Below are 23,867 nucleotides of genomic sequence, written 5' to 3' on the forward strand. Positions count from 1 at the left end.
TCTGCTGATCTTTGTGGAGGTGGCTTCTTCTGCTCTTGCTTCTCCCCAGTAAAGACTATTTTTAAACAGGGAATCATGTGAAAATATGTCTGTTGTTTTTCAGAAATTTGAATTGATGTGGAATGGACCTAATTTCTGCTCTTTGGCTTTCTCAAAGAACAATTAGTATGGCATACGTTCCTTTCCCTTAATTCTCCCATCTCATTAGGTTGAATTCAGTGAGGAGACCTTCAGAGCAAACAAATACAGTGGTACCTCAGGTTACATTCGCTTTAGGTTACAGACGCTTCAGGTTACAGACTCCACTAACCCAGAAATAGTACCTCGGGTTAAGAACTTTGCTTCAGGATGAGAACAGAAATCTCGTGGCTGCGGTGCAGCGGCAGTGGGAGGCCCCATTAACTAAAGTGGTACCTCAGGTTAAGAACAATTCCAGGTTAAGAACGGACCTCCAGAACGAATTAAGTTCTTAACCCAAGGTACCACTGCGCAGAATTAGTTTGCCTGTTCTGACAATTGCTTTTTGAAAATTGTTGGCTGGCACATATACAGCACATGCAAAACGGAGCTTTGCCATTTTTACAGCATAAATTTATTTTAGCATTAATATTTATATAATTTAAACCTGCAGAGCAACATATGGGGGAAAAGCTTATAATTTTTATTTGCCCATTAGATTATTAGATATAGGGCCCTTCCAGATGGGGTTTTTGCAAAGATCCCCTTCTGCATTCATGTGCTTATGGCTTTGCAGCGAAGAAGTGGTGGTGCTTGAAAAATGAATGGAAAAGTATTTCTCAGTATTCCACTCAGGACCTTGACCTTGAAGGGCAAAATATTTAAGGGAAAATATTCAGTTCTGTTTGGGGGTCAGGTGCTCCTGAACCAGCACCAAAGAGAGTCAGTTTCTGGATCCAGCATCCGTGTCAACATGCTGCTGTCTGTATTTCTGCACTTTTATATGCATGCTGTTCTCCTTGGAGCATATACACCTGACATGCCTGTTTAAATTCTAGTTGTGTGACTTCTATTCCTTTTTTTTAAAAAAAATCCATCGGTTCTGCTCACTGCCTCGGAAAATTATGCCAGAGTAATGATTCACCAGCTTAATTGTTGTCACGGTTGTAGCAGAGGGTAAAACACCTGCCAGACTTTTTCAGATGCAATACAGCCCCAGAGCAGAAGGATTATTAAGCGCAAAAACCGATTGTGTTATGACCGACTGAAATTTGAATTATGGATTATTCGGAAATGTTTACCCTTTCTCCCCTACTGCTATATACAAATCTGCATGCTCAGCTCATGTATTTATATGCTGAACATGCAGGAATGTAATTGTGGTTATTATACAAGGGGGAAACAGGCCGTTAAGAGACTGTTTAATGTAACCGCTTGAGGGAGAACTGAGAGAAGAAAGCCAAACGGCACTAAAGTAAAAAGCGTGGAAAGCACGTGGGTCTAAACAGGGAAGTAGCAATCATTTGCTACAGATTAATGTTTATACCTCTGGTGCTTTATTGAAACTTTGGAGCAAGGGAGGCCATGGGGGATTAGTGGAACGCATGGGTGGAATACTGGGAAATGCTTTTTCCGTCGTTTTTCAAGTATCCCCTCTTGTTCATTGAAAAGCGATAAGGACATAGATGCAGAAGGCAGAGGAACAGACCTCTCAACCTAGGTAAAGCAGAAGGTCAGTTGCTTTATCCTGAACTAGGTTCTGGGAGTTGGGGTGGTGAAGGCAAGGGGACAGGTAGAGTGATACAGGAGCACTTTTCACAGGGCACCAGGACAAGACACTCCTCAGCTTTCTTTGACTTTCTGAGGTATAAGCTACTGAGATTACGCATGTACAATTTGCCTATATTTCTGTGTGTGTCCTTATAGAAGATCGATCAGAGCTAAAAGATAGGAAGTGTGAATTTCTAAGAAAGGCTACGTGATGGGGGCAAAAGTATAAAGAATAAAAGCTGTGAGATGTGGTGCCCCCAGGCAATATCAATGTCTCTTATGCCGGCTTGAAGATGGCGCATGATGAACGTGAGGTTGCAAGGAGGTCCCTGCTTTGGACGACAGAAGACTGAGCAACAGAAGATTCACTGATGGGGAAGACGAGCCGAGTTGTGGCCATCTCTGCTCTGACATGTCTGTCTCAGGTAAGGCACCTTGGATTTCGGTTTGGCCAGAAAGGAAAGCCAGCAGGGAATTAGAATTCAAATAGGGTTCTGTATTGTAAAATGTAGAAAGCATCTCTAAGTCATGCAGTAGAGAGAGAGAGAAGAATGAAATATCTGGCTGGGGTGTAGAACAAAAAATTATATCCTTGAGGAAGACGGCAAAGATAGCTCAGCTGGTTAGAATGTGGTGCTGATAACACCAGGGTTGCAGGTTTGATCCCTGTATGGCCCGGCTGCATATTCAGGTTGGATTAGATGACCCTTTCGATTCTATGATTTAAAAATGAAATGGATGAAGAGGAAAGAATAAAAGCCACTTTGACTTTTCATCTCTTAAAGGTTCCTCAGGTGACACTGCAGGAGAGCTGTTCAGGCACTGACCAGTGAGTATGCTCATGGAATTAACTGCTTCCTGCAGTTGACTGAAATTTTGAGTGAAAATTTGCCTCAGTTTTCAGTTTTCAGATGGGAGACACACACTCTTTGGCAATGGTCTCAATCATGGGTAGGCAAACTAAGGTCCGGGGGCCGGATCCGGCCCAATCACCTTCTAAATCCAATCCGCGGACGGTCCGGGAATCAGAGTGTTTTTACATGAGTAGAATGTTTCCTTTTATTTAAAATGCAGCTCTGAGTTATTTGTGGGGCATAGGAATTTGTTTATTACCCCCTCCATATAGTCAGGCCCCCCACAAGGTCTGAGGGACAGTGGACTGGCCCCCTGCTGGAAATGTTTGCTGACCCCTGTAAGGAAAGCTTGGGTCCTCCAGAAAGTGTATTTAGTGGTGATACAAACACCATCATTTCCGAACTGGTTTCGTTGTGCAGGGGGCTGCAACAGCCATTTTAAAGAGTCTGACCAGAAGTTACAGACTCCCAAGAAATTTCGGGGAACTTGACATCCAACTTCCAACATCCAAAATAAGAGGGGGACTTGGGGGCCACCTATCTGATCCCCTTCAGTAACAAGGCCATAGCTGTCAACATTTCCCTTTTCTTGCGAGGAATCCTATTCGGAATAAAGGAATTTCCCTTTTAAAAAAGGGAAACGTTGACAGCTATGAACAAGGCAAGGAAAGGGATATTGTATTGGGTCACTTTGAACTTGTTGTTGTGGGTTTCCCTATGTTGTTGTGTCAATTTCTCCTAAAGGCCCAGTTGCCATAGCTTAGTTTAACAATTTTTCATGGAAATGTGTACAGATGTTCCCCAATTTTTGGAAAGTTTGAGTCACTCTGCCACTAAGAGTTTTGTCATTGTGGATTTGTAATGTATGGGAATTGTCATTCTTCCCCCAGAAAATGGAGCTGTAGGCCAATGCTGGCTCTGGGATGATCTTGGGCTTGTTTACTTGCCCAGTTTGCAAATATTTTAAGCCAGAACCCCTGCACTGTCTCACAATCTCACCATAGGTCTGGGATTATCGGCGGGTGAGCTCTAGACCACATGCTTCAAATGTGAATCCATGTTTGATGCACAGAGTCACAACTTTTGAAGGCCACTAGACTTCTTTGCCTCTTGGGGCCAGGTTTAGAGAGATCCTTAAATAATGTCAGTGAGCGCTGTGGAAATTGTGTGTGCAGAAGAGGAGATCTGAGCTTCTTGGAACCAGCTGAACGAAGTCTTGAAAGGAACAGTCTCACTTTAAAAGCTAATATTGCCCGCCTTCTTTCAAACAAGTATCTCATTGTCAGCCCTCTGTTATCACCCAGTAAATTTCCTGTGTTTATCTGCACTTGGGATGTTCAAAGAAAAGAAGTATTAGAGATGGCTGAGGCTTAAGATGTTTGAAGTAACTGTGCAGATTACAAAACCAAATCATTTATTGATTTAATCTAATATATTCATATCTGCCTTTCTCCCAAGGTGGTCTTCAGCTAAATACCATGAAAGAGATGAATGTTAAGCATTGATTAAACAGTCCTGTCTCCTCTGATCACTTTAAATGCACAGATGCTACTTAACAAATCTTGAGTAACCAAGCAAAGGGAAATAGGGGCATTCATGGATGTGCAAACCTGGCTTTTATTTCTATGATATTAACATTTTCTTGAATCACCAGTTCTCCCCAAAGCTGCTCAAGCCAAAACTGGGTCCATCTCTGGTACATCTGGTAAGTTTCTTTTTGGAAAAAAGATGTTGTAACTGTGTCAGTTGTGTGATGTTTGCGTTGATGAATGATGCCACCAGCTGCAAGCTGTCCTGGAATGTGCATTGTGACAGCCTGGGGTTTCTGTGCAGTGCTGAGTTCTGTTTCCATTGAAGCCTAATTTTCACTGAAGACCTATTAAGTTGGGGGTTGACATAGCAGCCGGCACAGCGATTTCTTCAAGTAGCTCTTTATTTTGTAAGCTGGAATAGAACTGACTGCAAACAGCTCAGCCGGCCTGCTTTTATAGGCAGCCGGCTGTCAACATTGTAACAACCACAGCCCAGAGTTCCCGCCTAAAATAACTGCTGCGGACCTGAGTGAAAACTATCTACAGACCTGAGTGAAAACTATATACAGTATCCCCCTGTTGGCCCAGGGTGAAACTACACTACATAACACCCCTCCCCACCGAGATAAGGCGTTAGTTACAATCGTAATGGTTTCCTTATATACAGCACTACGCGTAATGGTTCAATTAGGCACAAAAGCATATCGGTTACATTTACCATACTTAGACCAACAGTGATACATGTCCAACAACATAGTCCTTTAAATAAGTTGGGCGCTTGGAAACTCTGCCAGACCGCCGGGGACTGGTAGCCAAGTCCGGAGGGCCACACAGTTCTCGCTGAGGCTGTGGTGCGACCCTAGGTGGCGTTGGGACCAACTCCCCTGGATCCGCTGCTGTGGGTGGAGCCTCCGCAAGTGGAGTGGTCTGAGTCTGTTCTGAAGCGGCTTGGTTCGGCTCCACGCTGGTAGTTTGCGAGGGAGGTGTAGGTGGGGCCTCGCCATCTGTACGTGTCTCTTCTGGAGCTGCAAGCGCAGTTGGGGGCACCTCGGTAGTGTCCAAGTTCCCAACCCTGCGCCTAAGCTGGTCTATGTGCCGTCGCCACAAGCGTCCATCTTCGAGTGCCACCTGGTACGAGCGAGGTCCAGTGACTCCCACTACTGTGGCTGGCACCCAAGGAATGTCCCCCACATAGTTCCGGGCAAAGACCTGGTTTCCTGGGACAAATGACCGTGGCGCGTTGGCACAGCCTGGGGGTTCAGCCACGGCAAAGTCCGGGTGTAGCCGGTCGAGCGGTGACCTGAGGCGGCGGCCCATAAGCAGTTCAGCAGGACTCCTCCCTGTGGCCGCATGAGGGGTGATGTGTTGCACGAACAAGTATTCGGCGACCCGCTCATGCCAGTCTCCCCGGTCCAGGCGCGCCAGTGCCTCTTTTGCCGAGCGCACCATTCTTTCCGCTTGCCCGTTGCTGGATGGATGAAAGGGTGCCGTTAGGGCATGGCGGATGCCCAGTCCCAAAAGATACCGCTCAAAGGTGCCTGACGTGAACTGCGGTCCGTTGTCAGAGACAAGGACATCAGGACACCCATGCGTTGCAAACAGGCCTCGCAGCACCCGGATGACAGCTTCGGTAGTGGTGGAGGGCATCAGGGCGACCTCCAGCCATTTGGAATAGGCGTCCACCACTACCATAAAGGTCCGGCCGTGAAAGGGGCCAGCCAGATCGATGTGCACCCTCGACCAGGGTGTCTTTGGCATCTCCCAGGTGTGTCCCTTAGCTGCCGGTGGTGCAGGCCTCGACTCTTGGCACGCTTGACAGGCGGACACCCAGGCAGTGATGGCATCGTCCATATTAGGCCACCAGACGTAACACCGAGCCAATGCCTTCATTTTGACAATTCCCGGGTGGCCAACGTGCAGAGCCTCCAGGACGCGCTGACGGAGTCCCTGGGGAATCACGACGCGGTCTCCCCACAGCAGACAGCCGCGATGAGCTGAGAGTTCATGTTGTCTGGTTGCGAAGGGCTGGAACTCCGATGCAAAAGGCCCTTGTGGCCACCCCCTCCACACCCAGTTGAGCACCCGGCTGATGGTGTGATCCTGGGCAGACGCGGAGGCCACAGTGGTAGCTGATACAGGCGCTGCCGGAAGATCCTCAATCAGAAGGAGCGATGAAGCTGGAGCCGGGTCTTCCACAAATGCTGGAAGAGGGCAACGGCTGAGGGCGTCGGCATGGCCCATCGATTTCCCCGGGCGATGGATGAGCCGGTAGTGGTAGGCAGCCAGGAAAACAGTCCATCGCAGCATGCGTGGCGAGAGGACCGGTGGAGTTGGACGATCACCGGCGAGGAGGCCCAGGAGTGGCTTGTGGTCAGTGATGAGGTCAAAAGTCCTGCCATAGAGGTATTCATGGAACCTCTTCACTCCAGCCACAAGTGCCAATGCCTCCTTGTCGAGCTGGCTGTAATTCCGTTCCGTTGGAGATAGTGTCCTGGAAAAGTAGGCGAGCGGTGCTTCTCTTCCATCTGGAAAACGGTGACTAAGGACAGCACCGATGCCAAAAGGTGAGGCGTCGCAGGCAAGGACCAGCGGCCTGGATTCACTGTACTGTACCAGCACACTGTCTGAAGAAAGGAGAGCCTTGACCGCGTTGAAGGCCGCCGTCTCCCGATGACCCCAGGCCCAAGGCGTCTTAGTGCTAAGGAGTCGGTGAAGAGGCTCAGCCACTGTGGCTTTGTGGGGCAGGAACATGTTATAAAAGTTCAGCAGCCCCAGGAATGCCTGCAACTCCGTTTTGTTCTTTGGGGTGGGGGCCTGCTGGATAGCGCGGATCTTGGATGTGGTTGGGTGAAGGCCGGAGGCATCGATAAGATAGCCCAGGAACTCTACCTGTGGAACGGCGATCTGGCACTTCTCCCTCTTTACCTTGAGCCCGGCCTCTTGGAACCTAGTCAGCACGGCACGGAGGCGCTCGAACAGCTGCTGGTGTGAGTCTGCAGACACCAAGACGTCATCAAAATATGGTACCACGCCCGGAAGCCCTTGCAGGAGACGCTCCATAAGGCTTTGGAAGATTCCAGGAGCCACACTCACCCCAAACTGCAACCGGCGGCAACGGAATGCCCCCCGGTGGGTGACGATCGTCTGGGCTTCAGCAGTGGCATCATCAACTGGCAGTTGTTGATATGCTTGGGCAAGGTCCAGCTTAGCGAAGACCTTACCCTCACCCAGGGAATGCAGCAGGTGTTGGACAACAGGAACCGGATAAGCGTGCTGCTGAAGTGCCTTGTTGATCGTGCACTTGTAGTCGGCGCAGATTCTCACCGACCCATCTGGCTTGACAGGCGTGACGATGGGGGTTTCCCACTTGGCGTGGTCAACCGGCTCCAAAACTCCTTGGGCAATCAGTTTGTCCAGTTGTTCGTCCACCTTAGCCTTGAGAGCAAAGGGAACCCGGCGTGGCTTTAGCTTGATGGGGGCGACTTGTGGATCAAGGCTAAAGGAGATGGGCGTACCTGTATATTGCCCCAAGGTGCCGTCAAAAACCTCGGCAAAGTCTTTGACCAGACCCTCAGTCTCTGCGTTAGAGATGCAGTTGATGCCGGTGACTTCCAGGCCGAGGGCATCAAACCAGTCTAGCCCTAGGAGGCTTGGCCGCTGACCTTCGACCACCACCAATCGGAGCAGGCCCGAAAAATCCTTGAAGGCGATCCGGAACCGGCCAACGCCTACCACGGGAATGTCGTTTCCCTGGTAGTCTCTCAGGTGTACGCGGTGAGAGTTGAGTTGCCTCTTGGACACTCTGGGTACCAGTCTTTTGATGGTGCTCCATGACACGATGGACAGGGCAGACCCGGTGTCGATCTCCATGTCACATGGAGCTCCTTCAATGAGCACCGTGACGTTCAGCTTGCGTCGCGTAGGCGAGTCGGTTTGGCCAATCGTGGTTCCAGACGGGCAGCGGCAGTTGGTGAGAGCGAAACAACTTTCCTTGGCAGACTGGAGTGAAGACTTGGACTTGCGAGTCGATGAAGGGGGGGTGTCAGACGGAGCCGATCGGCAGACCTTAGCGATGTGGCCCCTTCTGGAACACTTCCTACAGATGGCGTCTCTGAATCGACACTTGGCACGGGAATGGTTGCCTCCGCAGCCGGCACATTCCGGTTGGCCCTTGGACTTCTGTTGGAACTTCCTGCGCTCCCGCTTTGTCTGGTGCACGTCATCGTCTTCACTGGAGGATGCCTCATCACTGCTGGCCTCTTCATGATGCACCGGAACTGGCTCCCTAGCAAGACGCGGGCTGCTGGACTTGCGGATCTCCTGGGCGGAGCGTTCAGCAGCTTCTGAGGCCACAGCCTCCTCAATGGCTTTCTGTAGCGTGAGGTCTGGCTTGGCTAGGAGACGCCGTTGCAGATGGATGTCCCGGACCCCGCAGACGATTCGATCCATCAGGGCATCGTCTAAGTCTCGGAACTCACAGTGCATTGCAGCCTGGCGCAGGGCGGTGGTGTAGCTGTTGATTGACTCCCCCTCTGCCTGGTTCCGGTGGTAGAACGCATGGCGGGCAGCAATCTTGGACGGCTTTGGTGCATAGTGGTTGCGGAGCTTCTCTTGGATCGTGTCCCATGGTGTTGCCTGGACTGCTTCAGGCGCAACCAATGCTCGGGCCGTCTCAAACACCTCAGGCCCACAGAGGCTGAGGAATAGGCCCCGCTTCCGATCCTTTGATACTGCTGTCAGCTCGTTGGCTTGGAGGTAGCAGTCGAACCGAGCGAGGTAGGAGTCCCATGATTCAGAGGCTGACACAAACGGCGGTAGAGGCACAAGTGAAGCCATGATTCCGATGCCGGCGTGAAGGGCGATGGATGGAACACAGTGCTCTAGCCAGAACAGTCAGCTCTGAATTGGTTCTGCCCAGTGATTTCGCTCAGTGATTTCGCTCTGTGATTCAGCTCAGTGATTCAACTCAGTTCAGAGGCTGGCCGCATCTGGCTGTGCTCTGATGTCCATCCATCCCACCTTCGTCGCCAGTATTAAGTTGGGGGTTGACATAGCAGCCGGCACAGCGATTTCTTCAAGTAGCTCTTTATTTTGTAAGCTGGAATAGAACTGACTGCAAACAGCTCAGCCGGCCTGCTTTTATAGGCAGCCGGCTGTCAACATTGTAACAACCACAGCCCAGAGTTCCCGCCTAAAATAACTGCTGCGGACCTGAGTGAAAACTATCTACAGACCTGAGTGAAAACTATATACAGTATCCCCCTGTTGGCCCAGGGTGAAACTACACTACATAACAAGACCCAAACCTGTGCTAGGGCTGTGCCACATCAATCTGCAGGTTGGAGCTTGTATCCAACTGATTTCTGCTCAGAGTAGAGCCATTGAAATTAATGGGCCTCAATGACCATTAATTTCAAAAAGATCCACTTTGAATAGGGCTAGAACACCTCTGTTTAAAATATTAACATACCCCAGCATAGAAAACTACCATTACAGAGAGATGACTGGCCATAATATTATTGTTGTACTAGTTTTCTACATAGATGGATTGTTAATGCAGAGGACGTGTGATTCCTGTTAAGCCTGCAGATTAAAATGCTATGGTGCACATTCAGGTCTACTACCTCAGCCAGCAGCCCTAATATTATATCCCCCTGGATTCAGGGACTAGATGAGAAGGAAGTGTCCCCTTGCATCCAGTGTCCTTCCAAAATGATACAGTCGTACTTTGGTTCTTGAATTTATTCTGTCCCGGGAGTCCGTTTGACCCCCAAAATGGTTCAAAAACCAAGGTGCAGATTCTGATTGGCTGCAGGAGCTTCCTGCAGCCAATCGGAAGCTGCAGAAGCATCATCAGATGTTCGGCTTCCAAAAAACGTTTACAAACTGGAACACTCACTTCTGGGTTTGTGACATTCGGAAGTTGAGTTGTTCGACAACTAAGGCATTTAACTACCAAAATACCACTGTACTGGTAAATTAGAAATTCTTCATTGTTTGATGTCCTGCTTCTAAATTTTGCAACACCAACATGCACATGTGGTTTACAGTAGGTTCCAACAGTAGTTCATATATTTTTTCTTCTCAGTTACCAGATCTGCACGTGTGCATTGATAAAACACCACACAGAAACAAAGTTCAAGAGTGCCTTTGGGTAGTGTTTTGTCATTCTAGATGTGGGGCAGGGGGAGTGGGGCAGGGAAGGCAAATACAGTCGTACCTGGCATCTCAAACGCCCTGGCTCCCAAACAAATCGGCTCCCAAATGATCAAAACCCAGAAGTGAGTGTTCACGTTCTCAAACATTCTTTAGAAAGCCGAACGTTTGATGGGGCTTCTGTAGCTTCTGTTGCCTGTAGGGGCTTCCTGCAGCCAATCAGAAGTTGTGCTTTGGTTTCCAAATGTTTTGGAAGTTGAGCGGACTTCCGGAACAGATTCCGTTTGACTTCCAAGGTACGACTGTAGACCAGTGGTGTAGCGTGGGGGGTGCCCGGCCGCACCGGGCGCAACATCTGGGGGTTAGGGTTAGGGGGCACAAATCCACAGGTTAGGGGGCGCAAATCCATGGGTTAGGGGTGCAAATTACTTGCCTTGCCCCGGGTGCTGACAACCCACGCTACGCCACTGCTGTAGACTGAAGGAACAAATTGAATTGCTCTGCTTCTGGAACAAACTGCAGACATAGGAACCAACTCCTATGTACTCCAAAGTATTTGAGGGGGCCAAGCCCCTCAAAAGTTGATGGGCATTGCCATTCAAAAGGTGTGTGTGCACCATCGCAGCGAGAGAGATGCCAAAATGCCCAGCAGGCCAGGAATTTATCCTTGCTCTGGGCATGGGGCAAAGCGTCGCTATTGGCTTGTTATTCCCGCGCCCAGGGGAACACCCTCTAATTCTTTCTGCCATTGGCCAATTTGGCGGCAGGAGGACGATAAGCCAGTTCACAGAGGAGGCCCGGAGGGCCGCCGACATATCTTCCAGCCTGAGAAGGGGCAAACGGACTTATTTTGGTACAAACGAATGGCATGCTGGGAAATCTGCTCATCACTTGATTCATGATGTTTGGGTTCCAATACATGGGCTTAACCGGGGCGGGGGAGACAGGAGGCAGCTTCCCCCCTAAATCAAGTAAATCAATGAAAATACTTAACTAACTGAGGCTCTGCCCCCCCTAACATGAAGCCTGCCCCCCTAACATAAAGCCTGGCTATGCTAAGGTTACCAGATTTTTTTCAAGGAATTCAGGGACACTTTTTATTAAAAAAAAGGGGGTATATTTTTTTAAAGTTATTTAAAAAAATTAAGAAGTAATATCTTCTCTTCTGTGGTCACCTCTGTCACGTGGCCTTCCACTGGGCCCCGGCCTGCTGTCTTGGAGTGCTAGCCGCCATGGAGTAGGCTCGGGTCGGTCCTGGGTTCAGCCACGTGTCCTTGCCCTCCCGTTGCTCTCCTACCTCTTCTCCTGAGTGGTGGCAGCGGTGCGACAAGGTCGGGGCTCCCCTCTTTTTTCTCCTTCCTCTTTCTCTCTTCCTTCTCCTCTCCTCTCCTCCCTCTCCCTGTGTCGGCTCCGGGGTTTTCCTGGCCCCGGAGTGCTGCTGGGCAGTTGGGCCTGGCTCTTGCGCCTGGCTCAATTTGGGTCACGCACATGTGTGTGTCAGCGGTTCCCCCAATTGACGCGCCGGGCATCCCCGGTTCCCCCTCGGCAGTGATGGCGGCAGCGGCAGTCTCAGCAGCCCGGAGCCAGCCTGGTAGCGCAGTTGACTCTGGCTGGCTTCAGGAGCTGCTCGCTGCCATGGCGCCCGCCATTTTGCATCGCTGGAAGTCCCCATATGAAGTGCCTTGTGCAGTTGAACCAATAACACAACATTCATCCCCTACAAATAAATCTACAACACTTAAAATATAAACCTGTGGACATTAAATGAAATCTGGGGACATTCTTGGGAAAGATTTTGTCCGGGGACAGATTTGTAAATCCGGGGACTGTCCCTGGGAAATGGGGATGTCTGGTAACCATAGGCTATGCCCATGTTCCTACTTAGTATGAACAATAAACGGCAGTGGTTCTGACTCTCCCCTTCTTTCCCCCCACTTCTGGGCTTGTGGTTGTGATGGTTGGGCTCCTCCTCCTCTGCGGCCTCGTCTCTGTCTGTGTGAGGTACTGCTGCCTTCACTGCCACCCAGCCGGGGAAGACGACAACTCACAGCCCTATGAAGTCACAGTCATCGCATTTGACCATGACAGCACTCTTCAAAGCACCATCACTTGTGAGTTGAGCAACCATACTAGTCCCATGCTAGCTGCTTAAAATCTATACAAAGGTTCCTACTAGAGAAGAATGGCAGATCGAGTTAACAGACTACAGTGGTACGTCAGGTTACAGATGCTTCAGGTTACAGACGCTTCAGGTTATAGAATCCGCTAACCCAGAAATAGTACCTCGGATTAAGAACTTTGCTTCAGGATGAGAACAGAAATCATGTGGTGGTAGCGGGAGGCCCCATTAGCTAAAGTGGTGCTTCAGGTTAAGAACAGTTTCAGGTTAAGAACGGACCTCTGGAACGAATTAAGTACTTAACCCGAGGTACCACTGTACTTTTACCTTTTACCTCTTCCATTATGTTCAGAATCAACCTTAAACAAGTGATATTCCAATCCTACTAACGATTTTAACTGTTTACAATTGTCTTTAACATAAGCTATAAATTTTCCCCATTCCTTATTAAAATTTTGGTCTTCCTGATTTCTGACTTTTCCGGTCATTTTAGCCATTTCAGCATACAGTGGTACCTTAATTTGTTCTGGAGGTCCATTCTTAATCTGAAACTGTACTCAACCTGAGGTACCACTTTAGCCAATGGGGCCTCCCGCTACCACCACATGATTTCTGTTCTCATCCTGAAGCAAAGTTCTTAACCCAAGGTATTATTTCTGGGTTAGCAGAGTCTGTAACCTGAAGCATATGTAACCTGAAGCGTATGCAACCCAAGGTACCACTGTATTATAAAAGATGCGGGAGGAAATGATTAATAATAGGACCCACATAGGGGAGGATGGAATCCAGGATATACCTTGGAATCTTGTTTTAATGATTTATGTGTAAAGCTTTAAGTTGAAAAATCAATTAAATCAATAGAAAGGACCCTACTCCAATCTCCATCTGCCTTTGAGGCAAAACCAGTAATGGTGCAGAGCGGTCTCGGACATTTCATCCAAGGAAGAAGCAGATTGTTTTGCATTTCTGTTATCCCAGTCTTGCTTCCTTCCCTTGGAGAGATGCTACAGTTTTAAAATGTATTCAGTGGTGGAACGTATGGAAACGCTGCCCGGGGCGGGTGTGCAGAGAGGTCCCCCAAGGAGGGGTGGAAAATGCAGGGAGCTTGCAAAGCGGCGCAGAGGGTACACTTGGGTGCCACAGTCCAGGAGAGTGGGCTGCAGCATTGGTGCCCACCCTCCTCTTTCCGCCGGAACTGCCGGGCACAAGGAAACTTTAGCTGCAGCCTGTCTCTGCCCCTAGGTAGGTGTCGATATCCAGAGCTGTAGAAGCAGCTACAGTGGCATAGCGTGGGTTGCTGGCACACAGGGCAAGGCAGGTTTTGTGCCCTCCTGGTGGACTGGGCAGCTGCAATGGGGAGGAGAACGCCAGGGGGGCATGTGTGGAGGGTGAACGGAGCCTGCCTCCAACAGGCTCCTCCCCCACTGACTCCACCCACCTGCCCACTAAACCAACCCGCCCGCCGCCACCTTCAGCTGCCAAAAATGCCTTTTTGTTAGGGCTTGTAGGACAAGACCTGCCAAGGAAAAGAAAGAATTTATTGATGTATGCAACAACAGCGGCAAGAGTCTGGATTGCACAAGGATGGAAGAATGAGGAAACCCCGACAAAAGAACAGTGGCAAGAAAAATTGATGAACTACGCAGAATTGGCAAAATTGACACGCAAATTACGAGACAAGGACAACTGTGACTTTAGAGAAGAATGGGAACCTTTTACACGTTATTTAAAAAGACAGAAAAATGAATCGGGCTCCTTGGCAGATCTTGAATAAACATACACAAATTTATTGAGGGTTAACATAGTAGACAGATAATATAAGGATGTATACCATTTTATAATATGCAGAAGTTAACATTGGTTGAGAAATCAGAGAGAGGAGCTGAGGGAAGTCGTAGGGGGGAGGTAGGGAGGGTTTGTTGGGGAGGTGGGGGGGAATAATGAAGATGATGTGTTTTGATAATTTGTTATGTTGAAATTGTCAATATTTTTTTTAAAAAAAAATACCTCAGCTGCCAGGACTCTGTGCCCGTTGCGGGGGCACCTGATTGCAACCCCTCAAAAATGAGTGCCCAGGGCCATGGCTCCCCTGCCCCCTCCCACTACTGTGTCTCTTCTGTGTTATCATGGATAATAAATTCTGTGTGCACTCTGTGTGCATTCTGCAGTGTGCATTCCTTTGGCGGAAGCCCCCTCGACCATCGATCAGTCACAGCATTGGGGTCATTCTTATCCTCGCTCATTCCTAATATTTAAGGTCCTGGAAGTAACCTGGAGAGTTGTGTGTTCTTCTCCTTTTCAGCCTTCCATTCGGTGTTTGGTCCAGCTGCTAGAAGAATGCTTGCAGTAGCTCATTCCCACAGCGTTCTCCCAGCCATACATTACCCTGCTGGGGTGGAGACACCCCCCATTTACGAGGAGGCTGTGCACATGAGTAGATTCAGAGTGGCTAGAAGTGGAGAACCAGCCCCAGAGTCACAGCAGGAGGAGAAACAGTCGGTGGATGCCGAAAAAGGCCAACAAGCAGATCAACCATCAAGCCAAGGCTCCTGAACCAGATCATCATCAAGTACTGCCAAGACCACTTCAAATTATGTTCCTTTGGTAGCTGTAGTGTTTTCTAATGCTACAATTCTCAAGTTCCCCAGAGAGGCTTGGGAAACCCAGCTGGATGGGCAGGGTGTAAATATATTATTATTATTATTATTATTATTATTATTATTATTATTATTATTATTATTATTTGCACGATGCATTAAATAAATTGCATACAACCTGTAGCAATGTGGAAATACATTGTATGCAAGAGCAGAGATTTTACACGTGTTTCCAAAGTTTGCATTTCTCTTGGACACTTAAATCGATCACTAGTGCTGGAAGCACAACACAAATGTTTGCAGTGAATTTCAATTCATGATCTATCTTTATTCACTGACCATCCATTCCTGCCTTGAATATTTGTGTGGTGTTTTCTTCTTAATGATGTACATAATAGGTTGCCTGCCTTTGAGTCCTTAATCCTTAAACTATCACTAGTTATCATTACATGATTAGTGAGAATGGTGATTAATTGAAGGAGGCCATTAAAGTATTTGAGTGGGGGAAATACTGTTTTGTTTTGGTTTTTTTAAAAAGATGTGGTGTGCGATTAATTCTTTGGTTCTCTTTTTCCATGCCTGAGGACCTGGGTGAAGCATGATGGTTGAATTACAAACTATTAACACTGCAGGAAGTAAACAAACCTGGGGTCTTTCCATTCCTTGATTCAGCCATCAAATTCAGTGCAAGGTGGCCTGATGGCAGATTAGAAAAGGGAGCTGAATAGCCGCATACATCTGAGCCTGTGGTACTGGCAGCTTTCCTTTCTTGCAGCTTGTTGTTGTTTAGTCGTTTAGTCGTTTAGACTCTTCGTGACCCCATGGCCCAAAGCACGCCAGGCACTCCTGTCTTCCACTGCCTCCTGCAGTTTGGTCAAACTCATGCTGGTAGCTTCGAGAACATTGTCCAACCATCTTGTCCTCTGTCGTCCCCTTCTCCTTGTGCCCTCCATCTTTCCCAACATCAGGGTCTTTTCCAGGGAGTCTTCTCATGAGGTGGCCAAAGTATTGGAGCCTCAGCTTCAGGATCTGTCCTTCCAGTGAGCACTCAGGGCTTATTTCCTTAAGAATGGAGAGGTTTGATCTTCTTGCAGTCCACGGGACTCTCAAGAGTCTCCTCCAGCACCGGAATTCAAAAGCATCAATTCTTCGGTGATCAGCTTTCTTTGTGGTCCAGCTCTCACTTCCATACATCACTACTGGGAAAACCATAGCTTTAACTATACGGACCTTTGTTCTTGCAGCTTTTTTCCCCCCTGCCATGTACCTCCCTCCCTTTCCTCTGTCACAAACATGTTTCATCTACAGATTTGCACTGGCATTGTAGTGAAGCCAGGACAGCACTCAAAACTTATGATCTAGCCTTGTCCTGTATTAATTCAAATGTTGATGTTGTACACCATTACTTCCTGGTGTCCTCTGCCTTGATGGAGGGCAATGAGATTGGTCCCTGCAAATCCTATTAGCTAAGCAGCTACAATCAAATACTGGAAGGATCGGACAGCTCCCCGATTGCATTATGTTTGGGAGACCTTTTTCTTTTGCAGCAAAAGAAAAGGCCACCTTTAGCTGGAAGCACAAAGAACATAAAACATCCTGAGACCTGGGACTCCTATTTAGAGTTCCGCATGATCTATATGCCAAATGGGTTCTGCTGGAGTTTATCCTTTTCCCATCTGCCCTCTTCTCTCCCTTCCTACCCCCACCCCCATATTGCTCTAGGGTGGAATCTACACACATATAAAAACCGTTCTGAAATTATTATTTTTTTTTAAAAAAAAAGCATTTTGAAAAATACATTGAATTTTCCATAAGGCTCACCATTGCCATCTAGTGTCACATTGTATATTGCACTTAAAACACGCAACACAATTAAAACGTTTTATTTACAGCTGAATAGCTGAGTCCTTGTTTATGAATATATTGATCTGACTTTGTATAGTACTAACCCATCCAAGAAAACAGACTTGCTTTGCTGGTACCTTTCCTACTGTTTTTTGTTTGTTTGTTTGTTTGTTTCTTGTTTGTATTGCTATAAAATACTTTAAATCAGTAACTATTGTAAAAGCTATTAATAAATAACATAAATATGATGCCAGCATCTGTGCCATTTGCTAATTTAATGAGTTTAAGCTAAATCAACTGGTTATGGAAGTATTTGTCCAATTTTTGAACTGGAAACAGATTTTATTCGCTAGCACTAATTTCGTTTTGTGTGTGCTGTTATTATAATTCTTCAATCTACACTTCATTGCACCTATTAGTTGTGCCAAAACAAATTCGGGGAAATTCAGCTTGTGTTACCTGAGTGTTGGAAATGCCATTTAAATCAGTCAAAGCTGTTTAACTTCCTTTCTGGCTGGCGCATGCCTGGCAATCGTTCAGACATACTGTATTTTTTGCTCTATAAGACTCACTTTTTCCCTCCTAAAAATGTGGAAATGTGTGTGCGTCTTATGGAGCGAATGCAGGCTGCGCAGCTATCCCAAAAGCCAGAACAGCAAGAGGGATTGCTGCTTTCATTGCACAGCGATCCCTCTTGCTGTTCTGGCTTCTGAGATTCAGAATATTTTTTTTCTTGTTTTCCTCCTCCAAAAACTAGGTGCGTCTTGTGGTCTGGTGCATCTTTTAGAGCAAAAAATACGGTAGATAAACCTACAAGACCTTACACAGATTGTGCTGTACAAATGTTTGGAAGTTGGCAATTGCCAAGAAGACACTCACAACACCAGGGCCTCCTAAGGGGAGGAGAAGTCAGACACTTTATTTGCAACTACATTACACGTAAATCTGGATGTCATGACGGAAAGATCAAATGCTCAATCTTCTGGTAGCTCCACTATTTCCTCAGACTACAGCTCTCATTCTTTGTCGTTGGTCAGTCGGTCAGCTTTATTGAATATAGCCAAAGGCTGCCGCAATGTACACAGAATCATTCAACAATTAAAAGAAAATATTCTGGATTGATGCAAAAAAAACTTTAAACATTTATATTATCAAGACATTACCTACTCTAAACAGAGCTATAAAAGTACCTTAATATACAACTTAAGACATTAAACAATAAAATTTATAAGCTAAAATTATCACATGGCCACTAATATATTAAAAAACTATGTTAATTAATACAATGTGCAATTATATTCAGAGTTTGGTGATAAGGATAGAATATAGCTTGATGTAGATAGGGTCAAATAAATTCATCTCCTTTACAGTTGGTGGCTACCTTGGTTATATAATTTGCTCTAATTTTCCTAGCGGCAGTTGCAAAGAGTGCTACACTCCAGGTCACATACTTATCTGTGTCTGCAAGGAGATATAAAATCATGTCAGAGGGGTTCTGGCCAGGGGGCCTTCTCATTATAGGTGCTAAAAATCTTTGTCGTTTGAAATGTGAGCACTGAACATCACTCAATCTTTGACTTTGGCAAACGATGTCTTCCATCACTGCAAAGCTATTGTTGTAGGAAGAAATAAGGAGGTTGTGAGGGGAGGGGTGGCTATTATATTTGTATTATTTCTGTGCTTTATACACCCAATAAAATCCAATTTTTTTCTCTCCTTTTGGAAACATGGCTAGCTAAAATCCTCCTTTGGTTGAGCACTCTCTGGAAAACATTGGCCCAAAAACACTGCAGGTGTGATAAGCAATTGGGTGAGGACCACAGTTGAAAGGGGGCCAAGACAGCTGTTTTGTCTGAATCCCCAATGAGCCCCTCTGATGTGGGCATATTCACAGGGTTCGTCTTCGTTTGCAGCTATTGCCACATAACAACCTATTCTTCACCAGCAGTTTCCAGGCTCCCTCTACTGAACTTCCTCTGCCACAGCAGGTGGGATGCATTGCATCAGCACAGAGGGCCGTCTGCCACTCCCCCTGCTGGCCAGGTGACGCCATGGCAGCCCCTATTTGGCCAATATGCTCAGCACCAGCCTCTGGTGCCATCTGCCAGTCTACTTCATCAACAGCAGGTTCTGCGCTCTCAACCGGGAAAAGGGTGGCACTGTGGTCTAAACCACAGAGCCTCCTGGGCTTGCTGATCAGAAGGCTGGCGGTTCAAATCCCCGCAACAGTGTGAGCTCCCATAGCTGTCCCAGCTCCTGCCAGCCTAGCAGTTCAAAAGCACACCAGTGCAAGTAGATAAATAGGTACCAATGTGGCGGGAAAGTAAACGGCGTTTCCGTGCACTGTGGTTTCCATCACGGTGTTCCGTTGTGCCAGAAGCAGTTTAGTCCTGCTGGCTGCATGACCCAGAAAGCTGTCTGTGGACAAACGCCTGATCCCTTGGCCTGAAAGCAAGATGAGCGCCGCAACCCCATAGTCGCCTTTGACGGGACTTAACTATTCAGGGGTCCTTTACCTTTACCTTTCTGCACTCTCAATCTTTCCCTCCTGCTGATCATTGTAGTCCACAAGTGCTGCCTCCGTCTTCTGTTCAAATCCAGGAGGCATTTCTGGAGTCTATTGAGCAAGGACTGCTCAGACTAGGAGGAAGTGGGTTCTCCTTGTTGACATTTCCATTCCACCTTAAGGAGCAGACGTGTGGAATTGTTGCGTGTCACATGTCTGTTTACATTCCAGCACAGATTGCTGGGAACTTCCGTTGTGTATAGCTTTTGCTTTTTCTGTTCTCTCTGAGACGACATGAGAGAGAGATGACATGTTTCTTTGTTCTGATTTATGATTAATAAATCTGTAGAAGAAGAAGAAGAGTTTGGACTTGATATCCTGCCTTTCACTCCCCTTAAGGAGTCTCAAAGCGGCTAACATTCTCCTTTCCCTTCCTCCCCCACAACAAACACTCAGTGAGGTGAGTGGGGCTGAGAGACTTCAGAGAAGTGTGACTAGCCCAAGGTCACCCAGCAGCTGCATGTGGAGGAGCGGAGATGCGAACCCGGTTCACCAGATTACAAGTCACCACTCTTAACCACTACACCACACTGGCTCTTGAGGTTGAGCTCTGTACTTGTAGTATGCTTCCATAAGCCTCCAGCCTATTCTGTGTGTGCAGTTTGATCTGCTGATAGTGTGCCCTTGCTCAGAAGCCCCGGTCGCTGATATACGTCAGAGCAGAGGTGATGGTCTTCGCAGCAGGACAGCTGGAAGGAGACGGCCCAGCTGGGGCTAGCCAGCTGGCCTCCTGGCCCTCTGCATGTCGACACTCCTAACCTTTTTGCATACCCTCCAAGTGTCCCAGTTTTCCAGGGACAGTCCCAGAGTTACGGAGGCCACCCCGGCTTCTGATTTGATCCTGAGATGCCCTATTTCCCCCATCAGTACCAACGCTGAACTCAGGGAGGAGGAGGAGTTTGTATTTGTCCAGAGTGGCGGCAGCAGTGGCAGCTGGAAGCAAACATCCCGTTGCCTCTCCCTGGCTTCTCCATGGCCACCACTGCTAGCATCCTCCCTTGGGCAGCTCATAGTGCCTGTTGGAGAGCAGGGAAGGAGGAGGAGAGGCTGTTGCCACTGGGACGCAGACCTGTGTGATGCACCTTCTCTGAGATGCAGGCAGAGGGCAGGGCTGGAAGAAAGGGGGAGCCGAGCGCAAGGAGTCTTGATTGCTTTTTTTAAAAATGCTTTGTGCATCTGTGTCTAATCCTGCCTCTTTCTAAAATTTATTTTTGGGTGTGTGTTTTTCTTTTTGCAAATCCACCAAAGAATAAAATAAAATAACATAGGGATTAAAGGTTTTTCTCATGACAGTGGAGGGTATGTGTGCTATGTCCCTTTGGTGTCGTGGTGGGGGCACTCATCTGTCTTCAGATAGGAAATGCTCTGCACAGGGGCACACACACACACACACAAAATGGAAGGGCCATGGAGGGTCAAGAAAATGTCCTTTTCATCTGAGGAATGTTGGAGGATACGGTTCTGATGTTCCTAGGAACAGGCTTGCAGTCCTTCTCCACATTCTGCTGATCTAGGCAAAAATGCACCCATTTATTAATCCTGAGTGTTCTGAGTGGGTGTCTTTAGGGTGCTGTAACAATCATAAAAGTTATTACAGTCATACCTTGGGTTGAATGTGCTTCAGATTGAGTGCTTTCGGGTTGTGCTCCGCGGCAACCCGGAAGTAACGGAGTGTGTTACTTCTGGGTTTTGCCGCTCGCACATGCGCAGATGCTCAAAATGACGTCACATGCATGCGCGGAAGCAGCAAAATGCGACCCACACACATGCAGATGCACTGTCGCGTCTTACGTTCTATTCAGGTTGCGAACTGGGCTCTGGAACGGATCCTGTTCGCATCCCGAGGTACCACTGTATTCTTTTATTATCAAGCACCAGTGTGTTTTCTTATTGGTTGCACTGATTTTTCTCTGCCTTTCTCCCCCTCTCTGTTTGTCTGTACTGCACTTGTACTGATCACAGGTATCCTGGGTTTGTCTCATCATGAAATGAACTGGTCAGAACTCCAAGTGCCATAGTTAAGCTAAATTTCCAGTGCATTTTCTGATTTCAGACAGTAGGTGGCAGTATAACCCACTTGATGGACAAACCCCCAGGAAAACCCCCTTTCAGGTGAGTCAACCTCCCATCCCTCCCCCTCTTTTGTTATTGCAACCCAGCTAATGTATGGTCAATAGGGTTAGCTTTTGAGTAGATGTGGGAGTTGTTCTGAGCATGCTCAGAAGCACACTCTACAGGGCAGATGTTAAAGAAGGGAATGTGGGCAGCTTGGTTCTTTAATTCATATTTCCTAACAGAGAGAGAGGGGGGGGACATGGGTGGTGCTGTGGTCTAAACAACTGAGCCTCTTGGGCTTGCCTATCAGAAAGTCGGCGGTTCAAATCCCTGCAACAGGGTGAGCTCCTGTTGTTCGCTCCCTGCTCCTGCCAATCTAGCAGTTCGAAAGCACGTCAAAGTGCAAGTAGATAAATAGGTACCGCTCTGGTGGGAAGGTAAAAGATGTTTCCATGTGCTGTTCTGGTTTCGGGGTTCCGTTGCACCAGAAACAGTTTAATCATGCTGGCCACATGACCTGGAAGCTGACTGCGGACAAATGCCGTCTCCCTCAGCCTGTAAAGCAAGATAAGCGCTGCAACCCCAGAGTCGTCTGCAACTGGACTTAACTGTCAGGGGTCCTTTACCTTTACCTTTAACAGAGAGAGAGAGGAGAGAGAGCAACAGTGGACATTGCAAATCTCTTCCTATAGTTTTGTTTATGCATTTCTCTATTTCTACTTCCTGAAATATCTGCATTTATTTTTGGAACTTGGCTAGACTATACTGTACTGTTGGATGACTGGGTGGATAAATGGTTCACTGTGGATAGTTTGTGCGTATTGCAACAGAAGAAAGGGTGTGATCTGCTCAGGGATGAAACAGCTCCTCTGGCTTGCTTCTTTGCTATTTGGTAACCAGGAAGTACAGAAATGTTCTCCTCCCCCTAGGTTTATTCCTTTTGAGTGAATCTGCATGACGGGGTGAGCTCCCATTGCTCTGTCCCAGCTCCTGCCAACCTAGCAGTTCAAAAGCATGCCAGTGCAAGTAGATAAATAGGCACCACTGCAGCGGGAAGGTAAACGGCATTTCTGTGTGCTCTGGTTTCTGTCACCAGAAGCTGTTTAGTCATGTTGGCCACATGACCTGGAAAGCTGTCTGTGGACAAACACCTGATCCCTCAGCCTTAAAGCGAGATGAGCGCTGCAACCCATACAGTGGTACCTTGGGTTAAGAACTTAATTCATTCTGGAGGTCTGTTTTTAACCTGGAACTGTTCTTAACCTGAGGTACCACTTTAGCTAATGGGGCCTCCCGCTGCCGCCACACGATTTCTGTTCTCATCCTGAAGCAAATTCTTAACCTGAGGTACTATTTCTGGGTTAACGGAGTCTGTAACCTGAAGCGTCTGTAACCTGAGGTACCACTGTAGTCGCCTTTGACTGAACTTAACCGTCCAGTGGTCCTTTACCTTTTACCTATTCCTTTTTCACCTTCTCCTATGGAGAAGTAAGAATGGAGACATGGAGGAGACTCTTGTAGCTTTAAGAAACATAGTTTATTCACCTATTTACACCTTCACTCTGCATGAAGGGATTCCAGATCTTATAGCATGGTAATTTCAAGAGGGGCTTGTCCACCACAGCAGAACATTCCAGGAGTCCCAGGCAGTAGCGGAGTAAGGCGGGTGCGGGGGGTTGTGGAACACAACCAGGATATTCAGATCTAAGAACAATGGACATTATATGTAGGTCATCAGGAAATCCGATGTGTAGCTGTGTGCTGGAACAGGCATCCCCATATTTGTATGTTTATATAAGAGCAAGTATGCAGGGTGTAATCCATGCTCCTACAGGCTGTGCAAACTGCATTCTTGTCTGTATCACCCCCTGCAGCTTTTTACTTTTCGTAACTGCATTTTAAATTTGCCAAAGCGTTTCATAGTCTTTTATCCTCACAGCAACCCTGTAAAGTAGATCACAGTACAATTTTAGCAAAGCAACAAGAACAGTACTATCGCTAAGCTTTTATATATATATATATATATATTTGCTTTCGTAGATTTTCACGGGTACAGGAATGCAGGTTTTGGTGTCCTCGGGTGTCTTCCCGTGTAACACGGGAAGACACCCGAGGACACCAAAACCTGCATATATATATATATATATACACACACACACACACACACACACACACACACACACATGATTTTCAGTTATATATATTTCAATAGTTTCAATAGTACAGTCATTCTAACATTTCAAAACTCGTCTTCCTTCCTCCTCTTTCTGCGGTTCCTTAATTATTATTTTTTGTACATTTCCTGCATATTTTAGATTAATTTAATTTGTTCATTTATTCATCTACTTTAAATATATGCTCCTATGAAACTGCAGGTTACTACAATAATCCTGCCAATGTTTTTATCTGTTTACA

At 47.3% G+C, this 23,867-nt stretch overlaps 1 protein-coding gene across 2 annotated transcripts; it reads left to right on the forward strand.

Moving 5' to 3' along the window:
• Positions 1-1,078: 1,078 nt before the first annotated feature.
• On the forward strand, positions 1,079-15,262 carry TMEM52B (transmembrane protein 52B). 2 transcript variants are annotated; one of them, XM_081894894.1, is made up of 6 exons: positions 1,079-1,690; positions 2,022-2,153; positions 2,514-2,557; positions 4,237-4,286; positions 12,211-12,381; positions 14,692-15,262. In XM_081894894.1, the coding sequence occupies exons 2-6, from the start codon at positions 2,100-2,102 to the stop codon at positions 14,940-14,942; spliced, it is 570 nt and encodes a 189-aa protein (XP_081751020.1). In that variant the 5' UTR covers positions 1,079-1,690; positions 2,022-2,099; the 3' UTR covers positions 14,943-15,262. The 2 variants fall into 2 exon arrangements, with proteins under 2 accessions (XP_081751020.1, XP_081751021.1); XM_081894895.1 differs by having other exon boundaries at positions 1,079-1,678.
• Positions 15,263-23,867: the final 8,605 nt, after the last annotated feature.

This window comes from Podarcis melisellensis (genome assembly GCF_964234715.1).
Source record: "Podarcis melisellensis genome assembly, chromosome: 17".
NCBI lineage: Eukaryota > Metazoa > Chordata > Lepidosauria > Squamata > Lacertidae > Podarcis > Podarcis melisellensis.